At 56.4% G+C, this 17,858-nt stretch overlaps 7 protein-coding genes across 7 annotated transcripts; 3 read left to right on the top strand and 4 right to left on the bottom strand.

The window, feature by feature from the left end:
* Positions 1-1,375: 1,375 nt before the first annotated feature.
* On the top strand, positions 1,376-2,104 carry CGGC5_v016234 (uncharacterized protein; the record flags this gene model as incomplete). The annotated part of the gene is made up of 1 exon (XM_032020244.1): positions 1,376-2,104. The coding sequence occupies one exon, from the start codon at positions 1,376-1,378 to the stop codon at positions 2,102-2,104; it is 729 nt and encodes a 242-aa protein (XP_031882532.1).
* Positions 2,105-2,630: 526 nt separating this feature from the next.
* On the bottom strand, positions 2,631-3,540 carry SPC24 (putative kinetochore protein SPC24; the record flags this gene model as incomplete). The annotated part of the gene is made up of 3 exons (XM_032020245.1): positions 2,631-3,076; positions 3,316-3,448; positions 3,514-3,540. 3 exons carry the CDS (start codon positions 3,538-3,540, stop codon positions 2,631-2,633), a joined length of 606 nt encoding a protein of 201 aa, XP_031882526.1.
* Positions 3,541-4,298: 758 nt separating this feature from the next.
* mtp-2 (Mitochondrial fission 1 protein) lies at positions 4,299-5,006 on the top strand (the record flags this gene model as incomplete). Its single annotated transcript, XM_032020246.1, has 4 exons — positions 4,299-4,314; positions 4,381-4,399; positions 4,479-4,572; positions 4,677-5,006. The coding sequence occupies 4 exons, from the start codon at positions 4,299-4,301 to the stop codon at positions 5,004-5,006; spliced, it is 459 nt and encodes a 152-aa protein (XP_031882527.1).
* A 3,814-nt stretch (positions 5,007-8,820) lies between these two features.
* Positions 8,821-12,427, bottom strand: CGGC5_v016231 (Bifunctional cytochrome P450/NADPH--P450 reductase; the record flags this gene model as incomplete). Its single annotated transcript, XM_032020248.1, has 6 exons — positions 8,821-9,496; positions 9,565-11,207; positions 11,270-11,953; positions 12,020-12,055; positions 12,123-12,244; positions 12,298-12,427. The coding sequence occupies 6 exons, from the start codon at positions 12,425-12,427 to the stop codon at positions 8,821-8,823; spliced, it is 3,291 nt and encodes a 1,096-aa protein (XP_031882598.1).
* Positions 12,428-12,511: 84 nt separating this feature from the next.
* CGGC5_v016230 (uncharacterized protein) lies at positions 12,512-13,160 on the bottom strand (the record flags this gene model as incomplete). The annotated part of the gene is made up of 3 exons (XM_066153486.1): positions 12,512-12,682; positions 12,922-13,018; positions 13,069-13,160. 3 exons carry the CDS (start codon positions 13,158-13,160, stop codon positions 12,512-12,514), a joined length of 360 nt encoding a protein of 119 aa, XP_066007255.1.
* Positions 13,161-14,880: 1,720 nt separating this feature from the next.
* Positions 14,881-15,853, top strand: nhm1 (m7GpppX diphosphatase; the record flags this gene model as incomplete). The annotated part of the gene is made up of 3 exons (XM_032020249.1): positions 14,881-14,950; positions 15,016-15,725; positions 15,788-15,853. The coding sequence occupies 3 exons, from the start codon at positions 14,881-14,883 to the stop codon at positions 15,851-15,853; spliced, it is 846 nt and encodes a 281-aa protein (XP_031882597.1).
* Positions 15,854-15,903: 50 nt separating this feature from the next.
* Positions 15,904-16,873, bottom strand: CGGC5_v016228 (uncharacterized protein; the record flags this gene model as incomplete). The annotated part of the gene is made up of 4 exons (XM_032020250.1): positions 15,904-16,047; positions 16,124-16,359; positions 16,421-16,547; positions 16,610-16,873. 4 exons carry the CDS (start codon positions 16,871-16,873, stop codon positions 15,904-15,906), a joined length of 771 nt encoding a protein of 256 aa, XP_031882600.1.
* Positions 16,874-17,858: the final 985 nt, after the last annotated feature.

Below are 17,858 nucleotides of genomic sequence, written 5' to 3'. Positions count from 1 at the left end.
CAGGGCTCTGGTCTTTCGTCACTCTCCCACCAACGCCAGGGCGGCGGTCGCATTACATGAGCATTGGCTGGCAGAAAAGACCTCAGGCTCAGGATTCTCCAGTCCGAAGGCGCATAAGTCAAGTCGCTGATTCACCCGGCAAACTCTGTTTCCCGCTTGCCCCCACAGCCGTTTCTGTCAGAGAAACACGTCTGTCTTCACATGGGAGCCAGCGTCCAGGAACTGCAAACTCTGTTTCCCCGGCCCCCGTCCCAGGGACAAGACTCTGATTTGAGCAGCAATATTGGACGGCCTGAAGTTTCCACAGAGTGACGACCCTTCCAATACGAAAGAGAGCACACAGGCCCTGAAAACACAAAAAAAGAGAATCGCAAATTCTTTTTCCATTCACTGACCCTTCCGAAGCCCCCGTATGTGGCCACCATAAACTTTCTGAAGTCCGCCAGCTTGAGCGCGAGAAAACGCACAGAAAAACGCCGCTGCGCTGGGGGAGCCAGCCATTCACAACAAAGCAGAGGGCCATTCCATCATCAGTCCAACCACTGGCAACTGATGTAGTCCCTACTCGGGACCCTGTAGCTTCTGATAGCGCAAGCTCGGCTTCTCCATTTTTTCCCTCCGTGGCTACTAAAATAGCGTTACACTGCATCGAACCCTCCGACAAGACAGACCAGGACAAGGGAATGGAGGACAAGGGCGGTGCTAGGCTTTGCCGCTAGCTCCCGGCATGTGAAAGAGACAAACAAAGTGCCCGCGACGACTAGACTGCCACCCCTACCTTACCCTCCGGTGTGGTTCAGTTCAGACCCCCCTTCCATGCTGCAGCCGCTCCTGCTCATGTACTGTTGGTATTGCTGCTGCGTGCTGCAGTTACTCGCTAGGAAGCTACCAACCAACCTCAAGGTTTGAAGGTTCGCTCCCGGCTCCTCTCCGTCTCATCCCATACTCTTACGGCATACCTCCCCCGTCCACCACCATGCCGTCCGGGTTTTGACTTTGTGTGCCCCCATTCCTCCCAGCTGCAAGCCATTCCATCGTACAAAGTCGCCAGCTGTCCGTCCAGTTGCCACCATCCCTTTCCTCGAACGTTCCTGTTTCTCTATCTAGAGAGATATTGGGAAAATCGACTGTGGGTGTTGGGGTATTACAACGGTATCGAACGATCGGACCACCGAACGAACGACTGCGAGGGGATCATACGATTCAGGTACTGGGAGATACTGGTCACAACCGGTTTCCACAACTGGCTACGCCGAACAGATAAACCACTCTCCGACCAGTACACCGGGAGATTCGAGGCGATGTGGTGAATGAAGTCCGCACCGAGCCATCACCTTACACGCGTCTCTCCCCCGTCCGCTCTACGACCGCAATCATGGCCCTCATCAACCCCATGTACGCCATCATCGTCCCCTTCCTCTTCTTGTTCACCGTCCCGCTTGCCATATTCGCTGGGATTACGACGACGCTCGCCTTCACCGTGCTTATCTTCCGAGTCATTCTCGTCTACTTCGATCTTGCGCTATCTCTACTACCATCGTACATCACTGGACGCCCTCGGTACCTGTCCTACGCGTCGAAGACTCCGTCACCCGCCAGTTCTTCTCCCTCATTAACGCCAACCCGACGCTCGGCTTCACGTCGTACCCGCCGGCCGTCCTCGGCATCGGCGCACTCCGTCGGCACGATAACGCCCATCTCGGAGTCCGGCGGGATCGGTCTCTTCCCCTCAGTTGGTATTGACCGGGACTACGAGGGTCTCGGTGGATGGCGTCTAGGAAATGGCAATGACGATGAATTGTGGACGACAATCAACTCGCGTCTTGAGCTTCCTGACCGTCAGTATCAAAGGCACCACCACCGGAGTCCCAGTGGCGGACCCACAACGCCCGGCGGTGGCGACGGCTATCTCATGATGAAGGGAGGCCGCAACAGGAGTCCGGAGAGCAATCGGGGAGGCTATGCCATGACGTCCCCAAACAGCTCTCGCGCAAGGACACCAACAAACGCATCCCACATTGCATTTACGGCGCTTGATGGCGCCGACGGGGATTACTTCCCAAGCTTATCAGCAAAGGCTGTGAGGAAAGTGGCGGTGGCATAAAATGGGAGAACCACGTTAACTACAACCACTAATGAGTGATAACAAAAGACCAAGAATGGTTTATACAACGAGGTCACCTTCGAAAATAACGATGATGACAAAGAGAGACCCTAAAAGCGGGTGATGTAAGAGTTAACTGTACCTTTCATATGTCAGGATGGGACGTCGCGCCTTGGATGGCTGCAGACGGGGTGATAGGTGGACGGAAAGGTAGAAATGGATCAATTTATGACGGGGAAGGGCTAAAGAAATCAATGGCATGGTCGGCTAGGCGTGGCCAGCTATGGAAAGGAATTTGGGTTGGTTCTTGGGAGTCATCAAGCGTCTGGCAGTATCACATCACACATCTCATTCGTCCAAACGGATAATCAAACAAGTTCAATTACAACTGTGCATCCTGGTATTTGTATCAAGTGTATGTATTTGCGATAAAAGGTAATTCCTGACCTGGTATCCTATCATAACTCCGCCCAAACGCCGTCATAGCAATACTTGAACCGCGCCCGCTGTCTGCCCCAACCATCAATCACAACGTCTGCCAAAAGTAGTTGGCGTAGAAGAACTTTGAAAACTTTGGGTCCAGGTTCACGACGTGCACATCCCCCTTGCGGTCGTTCCTCACGACGGCGCGGCTGAACTCGCCGTCCTTTGTGTCGCGCTCGATCTCGATGCCGAGGGAGCGGTAGACCTTGAGGCGCAGGAGGACCTCGTCGTCGACGGGGTCGCGGCGGCGCTGCTGGTCGTCGGCGGAGCCGTCGAGCCCCTGGATCTCGAGCTCCTGCAGGCGGGCGTTGAGGTCGGCGGCCTGCTGGGCGAGGCGCTCGGCCTCCATCTCGGCGTCGGAGGCGGCCTTCGCGGTGCGGAATTTGGTGGTGTCGAGGCGGGCGATCTCGGAGGCGTGGGCGGTGGAGGAGTGCGCTTGCGTGAGCTCGGCGTGTTGGGAGGACATTGTGTTTAGTTGGCGGGAGAGTTCTGTTTGGAATTCGTCAGCGTCTTGAAATAGCGTCTTGAGATTGGGAGAAAAGTGTGAGGCTCGGGAGCGATGTTCGGTCTCTCCCATAGGAAAGCTTGTGGGGGCGGGAGTGGGAGTTGACGTTGGTGGTGATCGGTGGCCTTGGGAGTCTCCCATAGATAAGCCACTGAAGGCTGGAGTAGCAGTCGGGTCACTTTTGACCGGCGAATGGCAATGCACTGTAACGAGAGGAACGTACTCTTGAGGGCATTTTCGGCATCGCGGAGACGCATCTCGCGAGCCTGCTGGAGCGTGGAGTAGGAGTCATTGATGCGCGCGATGGCTTGTTTATCGGGCTGGATGTTGAAGTTTGCGATTGTGTGGTGGATGAGCTGCGTGCGCGCCAAATCAGTCAGTACATCGCAGATGTCAATGGTGCGGTGGTGTGGGCGCCTACCGTCGCGGGCTCTTCTGCCAAAAGCATCTTGACGGTATTCCCTCGTGGGTGATGTCTTGCGCGGTAAAGGTGTCGTCGGGGTTGCTTGAAGTCGCGGGTTGTCGCGTCGTCGTTCGTTAAGTGATGAAAGGATGTGATTTGCGTGGGTGTCTGTCACTCGGCCCAAAGCGGAAACCGCCTAAACAAAAAAGAAGACGGGAGCCCGTATCGGGTCGACATCACCGGGACGACAATCGGCTGACTAAGGTTGGGTACGCGGACTGCTGCAGGCCTGTGATTGATTCCTCCAGAGCGCGATGGTCTCCCCCTCAGTGACTGGCCAGTGCTGGAGCGAGCCAGCACCCCCCAGCGAAACCCCTCCCTCCTTCGGTTCCCGTCCATCCCATTCGCCCGCCGTCGGCCGTCGTCATCAGCTGCTGCTGCTTGCTGTGTGTGTTTGCTGTCCAGCGTGCCAGCGCCAGCGCCTGGCCGCCACACATGATCCCCTCCGCGGTCCCCACGCAATCTTCAGATGTCAGAGCTTCAGCCACTTCCGCCTCATTCCGAAGCAGGTTTGCCATCATCCATTTCCCATTCGCAAGCCACCCCAACCAACCCGCCCTCCGATCGTAAAGGCCCAAATCTGCAAAACCGCCTTGTGCAACCCCTCGAACGGCTTCTTGAACCCGCCTAAGACGATAACTGCACACACGCGCCCGCGCCGTGCTTGAAGTTTTTCCCGACGATCCCCCCCGAAAAGTCCATAGCTCCCCTCCCCGTGAGAGAGCTCCCGACATCACGCAAAAATGGTCGATCTACCCTGTAAGTAGAGGACCCCTCCTCCCTCCACATCATGATGGTCCGCGCAGCAGTGACTGACGACGACAGACGCCCTCGACGCGGAAACGTACGTTGCGTTCGCACCCCTCACCTCTCCCCCGCGACGCATCGCGCAGGCGTAACGTAAAATACTCACCGCACCGCAGGCCCCTCAAGGCATCCGAGCTCCAGGTCCTCCGCGCCCAATATGAGAAGGAAGGCGAGATGGTCGGCGTGCAAACCAAGTTCAACTACGCATGGGTATGGCCTCTCCCTCTCCCTCTCCCCCTCGTCTCTTCTCTCCTTCACTTCCCTCCCCCGCCCAAGACACATCACAGCTAACAAACCCCTCCCCCCACGCACAGGGCCTCGTAAAATCAGACAACCGCAACGACCAACAACTAGGCGTCCGCCTCCTCTCCGAGATCTTCCGCGTCTCCCCCGAGCGCCGCCGCGAGTGCCTCTACTACCTCGCCCTCGGCAACTTCAAGCTCGGCAACTACGGCGAGGCCCGCCGCTACAACGACCTCCTCCTCGAGAAGGAGCCCGCGAACCTGCAGGCCTCGAACCTGCGCCAGCTCGTCGACGACAAGGTCGCCAAGGAGGGCCTCATGGGCGTCGCCATCATCAGCGGTGTCGCCGTCGCGGCCGGTGTCGTGGGTGCCTTCTTGGTGAGGAACGTGAAGAGGAGATGAGGGGTGAGGATGGATGGGTACGGTACGGCTGATGAGCGAGACGACTTTTTGCAGCTGCAGAAGAGAGACACGACAGCATGGGATGAATGGATGGATGGGGCGGGCAGACGACGGTGTTGCTTTGAGAGGACAAAATTCCCCCCTTTTATGTGTTTTCTTCTTGGTAATGTGTACTTGTATGGACATGACGACGGCTTTTCCGGTGTACAGGCGTATACACAAAGACTTCTTTTCTCACTTTCATAGCATTCTGTTGCGGCATGAATTCGAAACGTTGTCTATGTCTTGTTGGTTTACTATGGCATGACGATGAGGCTTCTCGATGTGTTAGGACTGATACTGGGTGAATGGAAGCGGCCTTACGTGGACTTGAGAATAGTCACGGTACTGTTGGAATACGTCAGTAAACACTAGGGCCGGGCTTTTGCAAGTCGTACGTCTGAGTGGACGCACCAACTGAAACCGTTATAAATCAAGAGGTTGTGGAATCACCAATCAAAGTCGACCGCACAATAGGGCGCACTTTGCCGTTCGGTATATTTGTAAACCATCTTGATCCGGTACGGCAGCGGATGGTAACTCTCGGTTCACCCCTTGGGACAGACGCATGACGAGCGCACCATTCTCATCACCCCGGCTTTTCTCTGTCGGCGCTCTAGTATTTGTTGAGGTGATTCGGTGAGCCCGGGCGTCAAGCAGAAGGATGGTGCCTTCAAATACCATCGGGGGACAGACACGCGACATGGACACCGCACGAATTGTGTGCGCGTTCAATCCATTGTTGGTGGTTGTGGACATTATGATGTTCCCCTCAGTCCGGTAGGCATCGTCTCCTTTTATATCAGAATCCGTCTCGTCTCGCGCGATGGGGCAGACGGCGAGTCAAGGTGCAGAACAGCTAATTTGTAGCCGCAAAATTGTATAACAAGAAAAGAAAAAGGAAGAAAGACCATATCAACATGGCAAAACGACGACCTAACGCTTCAGACCCAAGTGCAAACAGCAAATTTGAATGACTGGAAGCCCGCATGTTACGATGGGAAGGTCGGATAGCCTCAGAAGGTAGACGAACAACCGTTCGACCACCGACGCCGACGGTGAAATCCGGGCTGTTTTGTCATTCATCAGGCCTGGTACGGGTGAATACGCACGTGTTGGGGATACAGGTGAATGGTATTGAAGTCGGGGAGCCGGGGGTTTGATCCCCCCCCCCTAGGGGCAATTGTTTTGCTTTTTGACGATATTTAATGGTTTCATTATGGTTTTCCTACTAGGGAAATCGTTATTTCACCTTTAAAGCACTGAAACCCCGTAATTTAGTAGCTTAACAAGTTACTTAACTTAAGTTGATGTTCAGCAACATAAGAGCAATTGAACTTCCAACATTCCGTCCTCCCTCTATTTACTGGATCAGCGTGGATGGTCCGTACAGATCAGGTGACAACAGCGATGCTTTGTTCCCAAGCAACCGCCCACAATCGTTCACTAGATTTGGATCGGTAAAGAAGGCGTGTCACCGGGCCATATGATGACCAGTTGCAGACTTCGTTCATATTGCCATGCAGTCGTCTGGAGCACCCCTATCATATACTCTGAGCCGTCTTCATGCAAGTTCCTACTTTAACGCCAGGAAATACCTGAAACATCATAAGATGTTATTCAGCCATCCGCCTCTACACTCTTGTCAAGTCGGTTCAAACGATGGATTGGAACAAGCATTCGCTAACGATGCCTGCGACAGCGTACATTAAAGATGGGTGAGTTGAGAAAAAAACAAGGCGAGCAAGATTAGAATTAAAGTCTCTACAGGTAAAATAGTATGATCATCATGTTCAGCATGTATTTGGGCTATACTAGGCAGGTGTATGGCCGCCTCTCCACGCACCGGTTGCCTGGACCGGAACCTGACATTTCTAAGCAGGGTGTTCCAGCTACTTATGCGTGAGATGTGTACTCACCTTCCTCACATGAGGCGAGCTCTTGCTCTACGTGGCCAATATAAACCAGGTGGAAAGGTAAACTAAAGCACCTAATCAATTATGGTCAAAGTTGTTGCTGTACCTAACCACTTCTCTCGATCCCGTCTCGGCCATGTGTTAGTGAAAGAAGACACAGTTATTCTATTGCCGATACTGAGTAAGCCATCGTTCTATCCTCGTTGCTTCCGTCTTGTCTTTTCCTACCCTTTCTGTCACTGAGGTATTCTGTTCATGAATAAATGGAGGGCGATGTCAGAATGGGACCTTACAGGTACACTCAGACTTCTACATGTACGACTTCCGGCTGGTCCGCGTCTCTAAGTTTCTTATCATCATCCCATGACAGCCGATGCACTGCCCGTCGATTACAATTTCAGCCAAATAAGGAGTTCGCTACCACTGCGACCCTTTTAAGTGCGTCTTCAAGTTTGCTCTGGGTCAGAGAGTATAAGCAGGTGTGAGGTACATAAATATAGACCTTCCCTCGAACGAGAGACTCTTTCACTAAAGCGACAGATGAAGGACTGATGGAGGTAATTGAGTAGTCTAGACCAGAAACAGATGCTAAGTCTCGAGTCCTCGTGTACAACAGAAGTATCCTCTGAAGGTCTGATAGCGCCGTGTTGTCTACACCACCGCCTGTCTCGCCTGGCGTTAATATATTCGGGCTTTAATACGCTTACAGGAGTTTGAGTCTCCTCTGGTCAAAGGCTCTCGAGCTATCCATAGGAAGACTGCGGTTTACCCAGCCCATACTTAGGACAGCGCACGATTAGCCCATCGCTGCTAGAAGCCTAATTGCTTCCCGGTTGCCGTCGCTTTTAAGAAGAAGACAAGATAAGGAGGTTGGTCTGAAGGGCTAGTATGTCTGGGCACATTGGCTCTGTCGTCACATTGCTGCGCGTCGGCGCTTGTGAGACGTCGGCTAATCGGTGTCGTTAGGAGCAAAGTCATTCAGAGACAGACCAGAGGCGATTGCATTATGTCTCTTGGCCTACGGAGCATGAAAATATGTTCTAAGGTTTGATAGCGCTGGGTTTTATTCACCGCCATCTGTCTCGCCTGGCGTTGATGGACTCGGGTTTGAATACTCTCACAGAAGTTTGAGACTCCCTAGTTCATAAATGCCATCGGTAACCTAGTCATCAAGAGAAAGTCTTAAGACGGTTGATTTACATTTGCCAGCTCTCATGCTGCAGAACAGGGTTAGATTGAGCTCATATTTGGGTCGTATGGAAAACTATGTAGCCATGTCGTGTTTATATACCGATTCTGGAACCGTCTGCTTGTTTCGTGGAACGCGCCTCGGCGACGTGAGCTATGAGGCCATGGGGAGTGCCCAGGTGCCACTACATGCATCAATTTGAATGATACGCACGATTATATTCTGTGTCATGTTGAGTATGGCTGGGGAGCATATAAGGACTGCTAAACGGAGCGAACAGAGTTGTGAATCTGTTGCATCCAACCCGTCTGACTTCTCGTATTCTAGTTCTCTGAGGACTACCGAAAGATTAGACAGCTAACAACACGCTATTTAATTGAAAGGCTCGTGGCGAATGATCGGATTTGGACTCTGTGCGCTATTCTTTTCCCTTGTCTCCAACATATTCATGTACTTGTTGTGATCTTACGCTTGCTAGAGCACTTCAAATACGGCTCAAGTAAACAGGGCTTGCTATGGACGTCACGGCAATTCGGGCAATCGCCGAAGAACAACCCATGGACTTATCTCGACATAAGGGAATATATGCCAATGCTATTTAAGTATGAAGTGAGACCATGATCTATCCAACGCTGAGGGGAGTATCTCAAATCCAAACCAGCCCGCCAATCTAATCAAACACATCAACAGCGTACCTCACATTCCTCATCCCCTCAAACCACTTCTTACCCTCCTCAAATTCCATCCCCTCAACTCCCTCAACACCGCCATCCAGCAAAACCTTCACCAAAGCCTCCTCAACCGCCTTACCCATACCCCTCGTCCCGCACACAAACACCTTGGCCCCCTTCCCCCACAACTCAACCACCTCCTCCTTCTCCCGCCACACTCGGTCCTGCACATACCTGCACCCCTCGCTCTCCCCCACCGCGCGCGAGTACGCCCTCCGCACGCCCACCGCCCCCATCTTCTCCCAGCGGTCAAACTCCTCGCGGTACAGGTCCTCCGCGCCCGGCCGGCGGCAGCCGAAGAAGAGCACCGCAGGCGCGAGAGTCCGGCCGGCCGCGATCATCGCCGCGCGCTCCTGCACGAAGCCGCGGAACGGCGCGAGACCGGAGCCCGCGGCGATCATCACGATGGGCGTCTTCTCGGGCTCCACGGGGAGGTGGAACGCCGCGGGGGACGGGCGTACTGCGACGTGTAGCTTGTCGCCCTTCTTCAGCGCCGCGAGGTAGTGGGTTGCGACGCCGACGTGGCGGCCCTGGCCTGATAATGAGGGGGCGTCAAGGAGGGAGTATGTTAGTGTCGCCTGTGTCGGGTTCCGTAGCGGCGAGGACGAGATGGAGCTGTTCATTCCTTGTCAGCATCATGACCTCCTCAAGATAAAACCAAAGACCGGAATAAAAGAACTTACTACTGCCTCACGCGCATCGGCGGCAGCATCCCCAAAAATGCCCCGATTCCCAGCTCGACCTCGGGGAACCTCTCCAGGAGCTCTAGCACAGTCACCCTCTTCACCGTGACCTCAGCGTGATAACGCTCCTCGCCCGCGAGCGTCTCCAGCTCCCTCCGTGCCGCGGACCCTTCCGCGGCCGCCTCTGCGAGGCTCGCCACGTTGCGCTTCGTCGCGGGCTGCGCTAGCTCGACGTACGCGCTGAGCACGTCGACCGCAGACAGCGTCTGGTTCACCGGCAGCGCCCCCGCCGCGGCGTGCTTGTCGCCCGAGAAGGTCAGGCACGCGTCCCACGCGAGGCTGAAGCGCCGCAATACCCGCTCCACGCTCGCGCGCGGGTTGAGAGGCAGCACGGCGAGGTAGTCGCCCGCGCGGTATGACGTGCCTGGCAGGAGCTGCACGTCCATGTGCTTCTTGGCCCTGGCGACCTCCGACGGGGCGTGGTCATCCTCGACGAGGATTGTCTCGTCCGCGACGACGGCTTCTTGCACGTCCTGCCGCAGAGTCGACGTCCGCGGGTTCGAGACTTGTACCGACAACCCTCCGGCCGCTGCCGCCGCTGCCGCATCGCCGTTAACGGCATTGGGCACGCCGTACTTGGCCGCCAGCGCGGGCCAGAGCAGCTCGTCCTCCCAGACCTCGAAGTCGCTGAACATGTCCCGCTCCGCGGCGTCCGTCAGCCCCATCTCGACCAGTCGGATAGCACCGCGCGCGGCCATGGTGTCGTCGACGAGCCGCGGGATGCGGTGGAAGGTCTGCACCCAGTCGTGGTGTCCGCAGCCGAAGACGGCGTAGCCGACGCCGTCGAGGGCCTTCTCGCCCTTCAGGCTCTCGAGCCAGAGGGTGAAGTGCGCGGCGTTGTCGGGCGGCTGGCCCTCGTAGGAGGCGGTAATAACGACTACGGGCGTGCTGCTATCCCGGGGTAGGTTGTCGCGCGCGGTGTCGAGGGGGTCGACGACGGCGGCGCGGAAGCCGTGGGCGGGGGCGTCGGCGGCGAGGCGCTGGGCGAGGGCCTCGCAGGTGCCGCTGTTGGAGCCGTAGTAGATGTGGAGGGCCCTACCGGCGGCTGTTGTTGTGTCGTGGCCGTTTGTCTGTGATGAGGCGGCAGCTGGTCGGGACGCCAGCTTCGTCGTCGCTTTTCCGGCGAGGCGGTGCTCCAGCTGCGTGGGCGACATGCCGTTCCGCAGCGCCGCGCGCATGTAGAACCCCTTGGGCTTGATGGTCAGGGACTCGGCGATCTTGAGCTGGTAGTTGGGGTCGTCCATGGTGAAGTTGAAGTTCTGCAGCAGCATCGCCGTGGCGAGCAGGGCCTCCTGCCACGCAAAGGGGCGCCCGATGCACGCGCGCATGCCGTTGCCGAAGGGCTTCCACGAGTTGGGGAACTCCTTCTGCAGGCGCTCGAAGCTCTCGTCGAGCATGCGTTCGGGCACGAAGTCCTTGGCCGAGTCCCCGTAGACGACGGGGTCGAGGTGCGCCTTGCCGAGGAGGCAGAGGATGGGCTCGCCCTTTTTGACGGGGTATTTCCCGCCCAGCAGCGTGTCCTCCTTTGCTTCGACGCCGAAGGCGGGGATCGTGGCGCAGAGGCGCAGAGTCTCGCGGAGGACCTGGTCATCGTTAGTATAGCCGCGATTTTACACGAAACGAGGACATGCTGAGAGAAACTCACCGCGTTCAAGTAAGGCAGCTTGGTCAAGTGGTCAATCGTGATCGGACCCTGCCCGATGACGCTGTCGACCTCCTGCTGCGCCTTCTGGTACGCCGCAGGCTTCTTCAGCAACTCGTAAAACGCAAACGACAACAATCCCGACGTCGTCTCGTGCCCGGCGATGAGGAACGTGATGAGATTGTCAATAATGCTCGCGTCCGTCATCTTCTGGCCCGTCTTGGGGTCGACGCCGTTCAGCATGGCGGCGAGCAGGTCCTTGCGGTCCGAGGGGCTCGCCTTGCGCGCCTGCAGGACCTCGTCGGCGGTCTTGCGCATGAGGTCGATATCCGCAAAGAACTTGTGCTCGGTGCCGCGGAAGAAGTAGTTGGCGATGGCGGGGCGGCGGTCGCGGTTGCCGCACTCGGTGAGGGCGTCACCCATGGCCGTGATGAAGGGGTGCAGCTCCTCGCGGTAGTACGAGTTGAAGCGGAAGTCCATGGCGCAGAGGGCGATGGTGTCGAGGGTCAGGCGGGTGAAGTCCTCGGTGGCCATGATGGGCGTGGAGGAGCCGTGGCGGGCCCATTTCATGGCCATCTGCGTCGCGATGTCGTGCATCTCGTCGAACATGCCGCGGATCGTGACGGGGCCGAAGGCGGGGATGAGGATGCGGTGGGCGATGCCCCAGTTTGGTTCGTCGAGTTTTGCCTGGGGGTTGCGTGTTAGTGACGTCTGTCGTGTGGTTTGGTGATGAGAGGGGAGAGGGGTGCTCACTGTGAAAAGGCCATCGCCGGCGATCGATCTTACTTCCTGTGTACAAATTGTCAGGGGTTTGCCGTTTGGATGAAGAAGTGGTGACGGATGGAGGAAGACTTACTTTGAGGACGTTGTTGAGCGTCTTTTGGAAGCGTGTCTCGTCACATACTTCGTTGACCAGAGCGTTGGTGGAACAGATGACCAGCGTCTTGCCTCCCGGGAAGCGTAACCTGTAGATTTCACCTGAAACAGTGAGCAATTGGTCCGTCACTGGCCATGGATATCGTGTTATCTACCGAATGTGTCTGCCAGACGGTGGATGTCCTCGAGGGGATTCTCCGGGTTGAACTCTGCAATATGACCCAGGAAAGGAAGACCCCAGGGTTCGGGGATGGGCACCTCCTCCGGCATCACCGCAGACGGCATGGTGAAAAGATATCACTGACGAAACACACAGTGTCGAGAATATTTGGGCCGCTGGCTTCGTGTTGTTGATGAAAGAACAATCAACTAATGTGTCTCACGGGTGGGTTGTTGAACAGGACCAACGTCGCGCAAGGATGATGTGATGTGATGATGCGGTGGACGCAGAGAACGAGATGCTCGCACAAAAGACCCAGGGAACCCCTCCGCTCGGACTTGCAAAGAAAAGTCGAGACCAACGAGCTCTGGTCGAATGGGCTTTTATCAATTAGCGTTGTGGTCCCTGTCGTTCGCCCAGGCTGATGGGGATGTGGAAGCGGAACAGCAGGGATGGCGGGCCGGAAGGACGCAGATGCATCTGCTCTGATGGGGGCCTAAAGCGGGCCCCCGGTGAGGCGGGCAACGGGCGATTCCCACGGAGCAGCATGCTTCAGAGCAGGAAACTGCGGTGCTTCTTGCATCGTATGTTGGTGGTGGTGGTGGTGGTGCTCACGTACCTGGAAGTTCCAACAGCTACACGGGATTGGCCGAGAGATGTAACAGTTCAAGTCGTCGATCAAGCTCCGAATTGGGGTTGGGGTACGATTTGCAAGACTGATGTTTGAAAACTATGTTCGTCGTGTTGGTTCGGATGATGCGTTTACCTGCGTCTAGAAGATGCGCCAACGTTGGCCGGCGGGCTACCCTTTATATCGAAGCATTTTTTCATCAAAGCACGTCCAGGCCTCTGCTGCATCTGGGCATCCCTGACTCTTGTCCGCCGCAGTGGGTTTGCATGCAGACTGTGGCTACACGACCCTTTGAGACACAAACCCACGCGCAACGTTCTTTCAAGCCCAGACTCTGGGGCTTGCAAAGTCCGCACGTTGTTGGCGGAGAAGTCCTGGAACCCGGCAGTAGTGCGCCCAATTCCCCGAGGACGACCTGCTTGGCCTCCGAATATAGTACCTCGTACGTTTCGTGGGATTGTCCAAGATACGCGGGAGAGTTGACGATGACAGGATTCGCAGCCCCCCTGGCTGGCGAATGAGAAGCGGCGGGTTGCACCAGAGGTTTTACGGGCTACCAGGGTGCGTTAGGCCGACGCTCCGCTCCGAGAGACGGAATCGAAAAGACCGCCTGCTGCAAAACACCGAGCGAGAGGCAGCAGCCGTGGTGAGCAAGCCCTGCAGGTGGGTTTATGCCGTATCTCGGCCGGTTCTCGTAATGTTTTGTTTCCATTGGCGGAGTGTCAGTGTGTGGCTTCTCTGGAATTGTTCTCCGCAGGTTCTCCACGGCTCATGCGGCGGCCCCCGGGAAGAAAAGTCACGACGCCGGCTGATATGAGGCCGTGGCGGAGGACCGACGAGCACGAAGGCCACGAGCGGCTTAAGCCTATCCCGGCGTTGTTCGCCGTCTGGTTCGTCCCTTTTCCGACAGCAGTAAAAAAAAGTGTGGGAGGTCAACAACAAGCTGCTGACCAAATTGAGTGCTGACGTGATGGGCATAGATGAAAAGCCCGGCGCACAGGAGTGAGGGTCAGCCCACAATTAATTTGGCGTGGCAAGATGTCAATGATAAAACGGCGATCTGCGTATTCTCCTATGCCGGTGGGAGGGTTTGCTGGCCCCGTCGCTCGGCGGGGGTTCGACAGGAACGCCGGACAGATTTTCAGCTCCGGAACGGAGTGGGGCTGGCTGGTGTTCTCGGGGAATTCGAGACTGGACCACGGCGAAAGGCCGCCGGACTGCCGCGGGCGGCCGAATGTGACGAAGTAGAAGAAAAAGACGCCAGCCAAGGAGTTTTCTTGCTGATTTCAGATATAGATCGTCGGGTTCATGAATCGAGACCAAACACTTTCCGCTGTGTCAGCGGCCATCGTCTTGTTAGAGTGAAGGTATCGCCAGCAGGCGGGATCTTTATTGTGGCTTGGTGGATGGGAACGAGGTGATCTATCTGCCCCCCTGGCTTTTGATACCGCCAGATAGGATGGTAAGGATACTGTCCACAAGAGGAACTATTCCAAACAAGTCCTGCGTTTCAGGCAAACATTCAGCCAAGCAGACAGCATACACTACTCTACCTGTTTTACTCCGTTTATTGTTCCTATCATACTCGTCACACCTGCCGTCTCTAACCCAAGAGAAGGAAAATTCTTTCCGAATACACTTCAAGTATGATGGCTTCCAAAGCAAACAGCCGAGTAACGAAACCAAATTGTAAGGTGCTTCAGTACACCTCAGTGTAATGGCGCTGCCAGCCCCACCGCGGGGTAGCGCAATGGCGGGGTGAATTACTCGGCCAGCTCAATTGGGCAACCATCTCCCTCCTCCCACTCAACTTTTTGGCACGCGAGAAACACAACACATCCGCGACAGCTTCAGAAATACGTCCATCCACACCGACACAAGCCCATTGCCGGCCTTCACCCTCGATCTACCGTCACTACGCCCTTCTAAGAGGCCACACCACACACCATGGCCGACGTCAAGGCAAAGGCTGAGGCCTTGGTCCCCAAATTCAAGCTCGACCGCGTCCTCAACCAAGGTAAACCGCCCACACCGTCTCCCATCTCTCACCTCGTCGATTGCTAACACACCACCCACAAACAGACCAAGCAGGCCGCCGCACCTCCCTCCTCGGCACCATCGACGCCCAGCCCGCCCTCCTGATCCTCGAACGGGCCCCTTTCCCGACCGACCCGTCCTACCTCGGCGCAACCCCGACGACCCTCTCCTCCATCGCGAACCTCGGCGCAAACGACGTCTACCACTGGTACCTCGCCAACACAGGCGGCAGCTCCTCTTCCACGTCTTCACCCGACCCTTCCCTCGCCGACCTCAAGATCAACCTCATCTACCCCTGCACCGAGACGCACGTCAAAAAGTACAGCAAGCAGGGCGTCCGCCTCGTCACCGAGACGCCGCACATCTACGCCTCCGCCGTGCGGCCCTTCATGCAGCGCAAGCGCGACGAGGGCCGCCTCAACTGGGTCTTCAACATCATCGAGGGCCGCACCGAGGTCGAGGACGTAATATACCGCACGGAGCTGGGCGCCTCGCAGAACGACGAGGGCTTCCTGCTGCTGCCGGACCTCAACTGGGACCGCAAGACCATCGACGCGCTGCACCTGCTCGCGCTCGTCGAGCGCCGCGACATCTGGTCCCTGCGCGACCTGCGCCGCAAGCACATCCCCTGGCTGCGGCACATGAAGGCCAAACTGCTCTCGGCGGCGGTCATGAAGTACCCCGAGGTCGAGCCGGACCAGCTGAAGCTCTACGTGCACTACCAGCCTACGTACTACCACTTCCACATCCATATTGTGCACGTGCAGCTCGAGGCGGGCGCGACGCAGGCCGTGGGCAAGGCCGTCGGGCTCGATAGCATCACGGAGACGCTCGAGGCCATGGGGGGCGACGAGGAGGCGGGCATGGAACAGATTTCTCTTAGCTATACACTAGGGGAGGCAAGCGAACTATGGACAGAGGTGTACGAGCCGCTCAAGCGGAGCGGTGCAGCTTCTCAATAGCGATGACGAGGTCGTTGACGCCCGAGCCGTGGGGGCAGTCCTTCCATTCTCCACCGTCGCGGATGCAGTAGATTTCGTTGTCGAGGCGCACGGTACAGCTCTTGGTAACGCCGGCCTGGATTTTCTCGATGTCAGTATCCGTCTTGCACGAAAGAGACCGCGGGATGGACAGCTTCTGGGGGAAAACTTACGTCCTTGCTCCTCCGCACGCTGTCGCGCAGCATGCCCAGGCCCAAGGCACCGTCGTCCTGGGTCGCGCAATCGTTCAACTCCTTGATGTCGATAGCATGCTCCAGAGCGCAGTCCTCCACCAGCGAGCGCTCGGGGATGGCCTGGTACTCGCGGGTCAAACACATGGTGAAGCCGAGGTTGATCTTGGGGTCGGGGTAGAGGTGTGCGGCGCAAAGCTCGATGATGTTTCCCATGCCTACAGAGAGATCATTAGAGCATGTTCTTAGAAGAAGCCGGGCATATAGACTAGACGTTACATTCAGACGGGCCGTGCTTGCAGTCGATTCCATCGTTCTCGGTCGGGGTTCCAATGTAGGACAGGGTGAAGTTGACCTTTTGGTAGGTCTTCATCATGGTCGGGAGGACCAGGTCCCTCAAGCAATCCTGCGCCGCCGCCGTCAGCACCCTATCTCCAGACTTGCCAATAGCCAGCTGCGACCACTCACCCTCGCATCAGGGCATTTGCTCATGATGTGCGCCTCCAACGGCACCAGCTTGGCGTTCTGCTCGACTACGGGAGCCTGCTGGGGAATGAAGCGCGCGTGGGGGATCGCCGGCTGTCCCACTACGAAGCCCCAGAAGCCGTAGAAGAAGACGAGGACCACGAGGGCAGCAGGCCAGAGGTTCTTCCTCCAGACGAGCCGTCCAGACATGTTTGGCGGTGGTGGTGCGTTGGCGTTGGTGGTGTAGTAGGCCTGCTTCTCATCCATGGCGGATATCGTACTCGGGGGGATTTTTGTTGTCGAAATCGTATTGGGGGCGGAGCTCGCGTCGGGCTTTATTTTCGGCGTTTCGTGTTGATGAATCGTTCGTGGTATTAAGGCAGTCGAGAGTGTGATGTTTTGGAGAAGATCTGAATGACTCCTCAGACACGGGATCTGGTGACGAAATGGAATGCAAGCTTGCTTAGAAACAAAAAAGCTACTTGCGTCAAGTCCCCTCCCCGATCGGAGGAGCAGAGAGTTTGGGTTGTTGTCGCGAGGGGGCCCCGTTGGAATTGCGACAGCCGTGCAGCGAGCACGGCAGCGGCACCTCAGGCCAAACAGCGACGTTGGAGAGCATGTCAGTGCTAGCTGGATGGGGAAAGGGTGCATTGCACTACGACGATACCTTGTATTGCGTGAGATTCCTGCGTTGGAAGATGTACCTCCTTACTGGACAAGTGAGGTGCTGCTTCTCCAAGTGGCCAAAGCTCCATTTCAGCAGCAACGACGGGCAACAGCGGGGAACCTGTCCCCTGGAGGCTTATCTTATCGGCTGCTAGGCACCTTACCTTAGCAGTCTTAGGTAAGGCAAGGTGCCTCTTCGTACTGTTGTTGCATTCGGCGAGGAAGCTGTGGTCCAGTACCTGATGCAACAGTGCGAATCTGGGTTTCTCTGGGCGATGTTCACCGTACGGCGGCAGGGATTCGAGGTTTGCACCCTTCCATCTGATGTCCAAGTCGAGAGATATCTCCAAGACCTGAGTCGATGTTGACCATCTGCAATTACTCTGAAAAGAAAAGCTATCGGCCAACAGCAAGAGTCATGCAATTGCAAACGTCAGCGTATCACCTTACATAAGAAAGACATACACAGTAGCCTCGTCAGCAAGACACAGTACACAGTGGACATTCATCCACTTTCCCTCGCTCCTCACCTCCACGCACGACGGAGAAGAGAGCAGCAGCAGCGCATCACGGCCGAGTGTAACGT

Source organism: Colletotrichum fructicola (assembly GCF_000319635.2).
Source record: "Colletotrichum fructicola Nara gc5 chromosome Unknown KSG_Nara_v1_contig10, whole genome shotgun sequence".
Taxonomy (NCBI): domain Eukaryota; kingdom Fungi; phylum Ascomycota; class Sordariomycetes; order Glomerellales; family Glomerellaceae; genus Colletotrichum; species Colletotrichum fructicola.
This window is presented reverse-complemented; position numbering and strand designations above follow the sequence as displayed.